This window comes from Sinocyclocheilus anshuiensis, unplaced genomic scaffold (genome assembly GCF_001515605.1).
Source record: "Sinocyclocheilus anshuiensis isolate Anshui unplaced genomic scaffold, SAMN03320099.WGS_v1.1 scaffold436, whole genome shotgun sequence".
In the NCBI taxonomy this organism is placed as follows: Eukaryota; Metazoa; Chordata; class Actinopteri; order Cypriniformes; family Cyprinidae; genus Sinocyclocheilus; species Sinocyclocheilus anshuiensis.
The window spans coordinates 1,609,820-1,611,939 of NW_015560618.1; the positions used below are offsets into that span (position 1 = coordinate 1,609,820).

General features: G+C 35.8%; 1 protein-coding gene across 1 annotated transcript in view; it reads left to right on the forward strand.

Moving 5' to 3' along the window:
- Positions 1-1,918, forward strand: part of pls1 (plastin 1 (I isoform)) — an 18,231-nt gene extending 16,313 nt beyond the window's left edge. Inside the window, exons 16-18 of the mRNA XM_016478074.1 lie at positions 183-306; positions 400-524; positions 1,691-1,918. Of these exons, the coding sequence (XP_016333560.1) occupies positions 183-306; positions 400-524; positions 1,691-1,829 (388 nt within the window). The 3' untranslated portion in view covers positions 1,830-1,918. The remainder of the gene's footprint in view (positions 1-182; positions 307-399; positions 525-1,690) is intronic.
- Positions 1,919-2,120: the final 202 nt, after the last annotated feature.

Below are 2,120 nucleotides of genomic sequence, written 5' to 3' on the forward strand. Positions count from 1 at the left end.
AACTATATATATATATATATATATATATATATATATATATATATAAACTACATATATGACAGATATAAACTATATATATATATGCCATATGGGGATGGTCATGTTATGGTCACATCTATTTTTGTTGAATATTCGTGACATTCATTATTTTGTCAGTTCATTACAATGAATACCTCCCGCAGGTACACACTGAAGGTTCTGTCTGACATCGGTGACGGGGAAAAAGTCAGTGACCAAGTTATTATCGACTGGGTGAACAACACCTTGAAACAAGGCCAGAAAGGCTCGTATATTAACAGCTTCAAGGTGAATCCCATTCACTATCAATGAATTCAATATCAAACATGCCCAAGTTTAAATGTTTTTCACTTAAACCTTCTATGTAATGTATCATTCCAGGATAAATCAATCAGCACTAGCCTGCCAGTGATTGATCTGATCGACACCATCATGCCCAAAGCCATCAAATACGAGATGGTGAAGAGCGGAGACATGACGCCAGAGGACAAGCTAAACAATGCAAAGTAAGTTCCCCCCACAGCTCCTCATAAATTATCCTGATACACATCTGATGTTGTCTCGCAACCAGCAACCTTATCCATATCTCCGTTTCCCACTCACAGATATGCAATCTCAGTGGCGCGAAAAATCATATGGCAAAAAAAATGTCCAAAACAAATATATAATACACATCTTGTAAACGGATTGAATTTCAAATGAAAATATATTTAATAATCCTTCAAATGTAAAATATATTACAAAATATACTTCAAAAGGGCAAGGAAATACAAAATTACAATTAATATAAATATATAAATTATTCTAATATGCTGATTTGCTGCTCAAGAAACATTTCTTATCAAGGTAGAAATAAGTTGTGCTGCTTAATATTTTTATTGAAGCGGCAATAAATTTTTTCCCAGCATTCTTTGATGAATAGAAAGTTCAGAAGAACAGCATTTATTTGTTATAAAATTTCCTTTGTAAAATTTTATTTTTTTTTTTTACTGTCACTTTTGGCTAATTTAATGCATCCCTGCTGAATAAAAGTACTAACTTATAAAAAAAACTATATATATATATATATATATATATATATATACTACATATATGACAGATATAAACTATATATATATATGCCATATGGGGATGGTCATGTTATGGTCACATCTATTTTTGTTGAATATTCGTGACATTCATTATTTTGTCAGTTCATTACAATGAATACCTCCCGCAGGTACACACTGAAGGTTCTGTCTGACATCGGTGACGGGGAAAAAGTCAGTGACCAAGTTATTATCGACTGGGTGAACAACACCTTGAAACAAGGCCAGAAAGGCTCGTATATTAACAGCTTCAAGGTGAATCCCATTCACTATCAATGAATTCAATATCAAACATGCCCAAGTTTAAATGTTTTTCACTTAAACCTTCTATGTAATGTATCATTCCAGGATAAATCAATCAGCACTAGCCTGCCAGTGATTGATCTGATCGACACCATCATGCCCAAAGCCATCAAATACGAGATGGTGAAGACCGGAGAGCTGACGCCAGAGGACAAGCTAAACAATGCAAAGTAAGTTCCCCCCACGGCTCCTCATAAATTACCCTGATACACATCTGACGCCAAATTGCCTGTTGTCTCGCCACCAGCAACCTTATTCGTATCTCTGCTTCCCACTCGCAGATATGCAATCTCAGTGGCGCGAAAAATCGGAGTCAGGGTGTACGCCCTGCCCGATGACCTTGTGGAGGTCAACCCCAAGATGGTGATGACGGTGTTTGCATGCCTTATGGGAAGAAGCTTGAAGAAAGTAGATGGCTGACCTTTCTTGAAGGACACTGTCAGAAAGCACAACCCTCACCTTGCACTTTTTCTTCTCCTGACTTCCCTTCTGCCTCATTCACCGAAACGTTCATGCATTTGTTTTTTGAAATATTTCTTTATGAATATTTCATCTTTGATTAATTGACCTCCTATTAATTACATTTCACTAATGGTTTCATTTCTCCTAGCTAATATGCTACATGTAGATTATTCAAAGTTTATGTTATTTTCTTAAAGGAACAGTTCGTCCAAAAATGTAAATGATCTGAAAATGTACTCACCCTCAGGC